Below are 3,412 nucleotides of genomic sequence, written 5' to 3' on the forward strand. Positions count from 1 at the left end.
AAAAAAAAAAGTGCTCAGAATTCACTTTTATGCACATTGGGGGAGAGCTAGAGAAGCACCGAGTCCAAAAAACCGAGTTACATCGATTTCCGAGACCAAAAAAATTCGACCCAAAAATGGATTTTGGTACCACAGGTAGCTACCTGTTGAAATTGACCAATTTTGCCTTTTTTGAAAATTCAAATTTTGCAGCTTCACCACGGCCAAACCAGTTGAGATAGGGAGATGAAATTTACACAGCAACTAGTTTGAAATCTTAGCTTTACAATGCCACAAACCGCGATTCCATATCTGCCTTACTTTGGAAGCACTGAGCGTTTTAGTTTTGTCCATGAAAAACCGGATTTTTTGGCACTTTTCCGCAAAAAAAAAGTGCTCAGAATTCACTTTTATGCACATTGGGGGAGAGCTAGAGAAGCACCGAGTCCAAAAAATCGAGTTACATCGATTTCCGAGACCAAAAAAATTCGACCCAAAAATGGATTTTGGTACCACAGGTAGCTACCTGTTGAAATTGACCAATTTTGCCTTTTTTGAAAATTCAGATTTTGCAGCTTCACCACGGCCAAACCAGTTGAGATAGGAAGATGAAATTTACACAGTAATTAGTTTGAAATCTTAGCTTTACAATGCCACAAACCGCGATTCCATATCTGCCTTACTTTGGAAGCACTTGGCGTTTTAGTTTTGTCCATGAAAAACCGGATTTTTTGGCACTTTTCCGCAAAAAAAAAAGTGCTCAGAATTCACTTTTATGCACATTGGGGGAGAGCTAGAGAAGCACCGAGTCCAAAAAACCGAGTTACATCGATTTCCGAGACCAAAAAAATTCGACCCAAAAATGGATTTTGGTACCACAGGTAGCTACCTGTTGAAATTGACCAATTTTGCCTTTTTTGAAAATTCAAATTTTGCAGCTTCACCACGGCCAAACCAGTTGAGATAGGAAGATGAAATTTACACAGCAACTAGTTTGAAATCTTAGCTTTACAATGCCACAAACCGCGATTCCATATCTGCATTACTTTGGAAGCACTGAGCGTTTTAGTTTTGTCCATGAAAAACCGGATTTTTTGGCACTTTTCCGCAAAAAAAAAAGTGCTTAGAATTCACTTTTATGCACATTGGGGGAGAGCTAGAGAAGCACCGAGTCCAAAAAACCGAGTTACATCGATTTCCGAGACCAAAAAAATTCGACCAAAAATGGATTTTGGTACCACAGGTAGGTACCTGTTGAAATTGACCAATTTTGCCTTTTTTGAAAATTCAAATTTTGCAGCTTCACCACGGCCAAACCAGTTGAGATAGGGAGATGAAATTTACACAGCAACTAGTTTGAAATCTTAGCTTTACAATGCTACAAACCGCGATTCCATATCTGCCTTACTTTGGAAGCACTGATCGTTTTAGTTTTGTCCATGAAAAACCGGATTTTTTGGCACTTTTCCGCAAAAAAATAGTGCTAAGAATTCACTTTTATGCACATTGGGGGAGAGCTAGAGAAGCACCGAGTCCAAAAAACCGGGTTACATCGATTTCCGAGACCAAAAAAATTCGACCCAAAAATGGATTTTGGTACCACAGGTAGCTACCTGTTGAAATTGACCAATTTTGCCTTTTTTGAAAATTCAAATTTTGCAGCTTCACCACGGNCAAACCAGTTGAGATAGGAAGATGAAATTTACACAGCAACTAGTTTGAAATCTTAGCTTTGCAATGCCACAAACCGCGATTCCATATCTGCCTTACTTTGGAAGCATTGGGCGTTTTAGTTTTGTCCATGAAAAACCGGATTTTTTGGCACTTTTCCGCAAAAAAAAAAGTGCTCAGAATTCACTTTTATACACATTGGGGGAGAGCTAGAGAAGCACCGAGTCCAAAAAACCGAGTTACATCGATTTCCGAGACCAAAAAAATTCGACCCAAAAAATGGATTTTGGTACCACAGGTAGCTACCTGTTGAAATTTGCCAATTTTGACTTTTTTGAAAATTCAAATTTTGCAGCTTCACTACGGTCAAACCAGATGAGATAGGATGATGAATTTTAACAGGTACTAGTTTAAAATCTTAGCTTTGCAATGCTACAAACCTCGATTCCGTATCTGCCTTACTTTGGAAGCACTGAGCGTTTTATTTCTTCCTCCTTATGACTAGTGACTGGCTGGCGTCGGTGGGCTGGTAGTGGTTTCTGTTGTTGGTCAGGTCGGTGGTTACCCTGGATTGGTAGGCTGTGTTGTAGGTAGGTCGGCGATGGGGTGGGATATAGATGAATTGGTTGGTTGGTGGTAGAGGTCGATGGAAGACAGGGCCGTTTTAGGGTACGTGATGTTGGTTTAGTTGACGATTAGTGTTTTTATGTCTGGCTTCTTGGCAGTGGTTGTTGTAGTTGGGGAGCATAATGAAAATAACTTGAGGTTAGAAAGTGAATGTACAGAGGATGTAACAGGAGGAAACTGTATATGCAGGCAGATAATTGAGTTCTGTTTTTTTGACATGTCCAGATAGTTCATGTGAATATTGGTGCAAAATTACAGCATTGTAGCTTCGTAACTTTTCACGCCAAAAGTTTATTTGTCTTTGAGCACTTTATTGTGCACAAATATGCAGACTGCATATAGCTAGTTTGAAAACTTACTGATTTTGATTTGATTTCTTGTGTTTTTTTAAATCCTTGGGATCTAATTAGTAGGAAAAGATCAAAACTTGAGCCAAAAGTTTGTATTTGAAAAAGTTATCTACAGGCCATAATTGCTTCTATGGCCAATATGCATTAAATTTTTCAAAATTTATTTTCTATTCTATGACTTTGTAAGTTTTCACACAAAAAATTTATTTGTGTTCTTGTTCACCACTGTACCGATACATACTGATTTTGATTTGGTTCTTTGAATTTTTTTAATTCCTATTGGTCTTATATGGCTCTTTGGCATCTGATTTTAATTTGGTTCTATGGGTCTAATTAGGTGGACAAGTGCACATTTAATGCAAAATTGGGTTATTTGGAAATATTTTTTAATTTTGTGGTATATCGCTAGGAACAACGCCCATAGTTATTTATTAGAGCATTTTTTTTATAGTTTTAACGTGTAGATATCGTTAATTTGAATTTGATTTTAACTCTGTTTTTAAAAATGCGTCTACTGTCTTTATAAGAGTCTGAAAAAACAGCAGATTTCGGACGATATACAAGGTTTACAGAATAGTAATCAAGACAATAGATTTTAATCACAACAGTCATAGTAAGTGAAATTCACTCGTAACTAGTGACTACTCGCTCAGTCAATTTGCTTCGTTTATAGCAACAGGTAAGTCGACTTTTTGAATTCTCTCAAATTTAAGATACATTTTTAAAAATGCCCCCACCCTCCCTATTTTCTATAAGAAAGAAAATATCTAAGTTACATGTAAGAC

The 3,412-nt window shown here is 37.4% G+C and overlaps 1 protein-coding gene across 1 annotated transcript in view; it reads left to right on the forward strand.

Moving 5' to 3' along the window:
• Positions 1-1,203: 1,203 nt before the first annotated feature.
• Positions 1,204-3,412, forward strand: part of LOTGIDRAFT_155968 (hypothetical protein) — a gene marked incomplete at both ends in the record, with an annotated part of 8,144 nt that continues 5,935 nt past the window's right edge. The window contains 2 exons of the mRNA XM_009046008.1: positions 1,204-1,222; positions 2,156-2,240. Of these exons, the coding sequence (XP_009044256.1) occupies positions 1,204-1,222; positions 2,156-2,240 (104 nt within the window). The remainder of the gene's footprint in view (positions 1,223-2,155; positions 2,241-3,412) is intronic.

The sequence above is a fragment of the Lottia gigantea genome (genome assembly GCF_000327385.1).
Source record: "Lottia gigantea unplaced genomic scaffold LOTGIsca_10, whole genome shotgun sequence".
In the NCBI taxonomy this organism is placed as follows: Eukaryota; Metazoa; Mollusca; class Gastropoda; family Lottiidae; genus Lottia; species Lottia gigantea.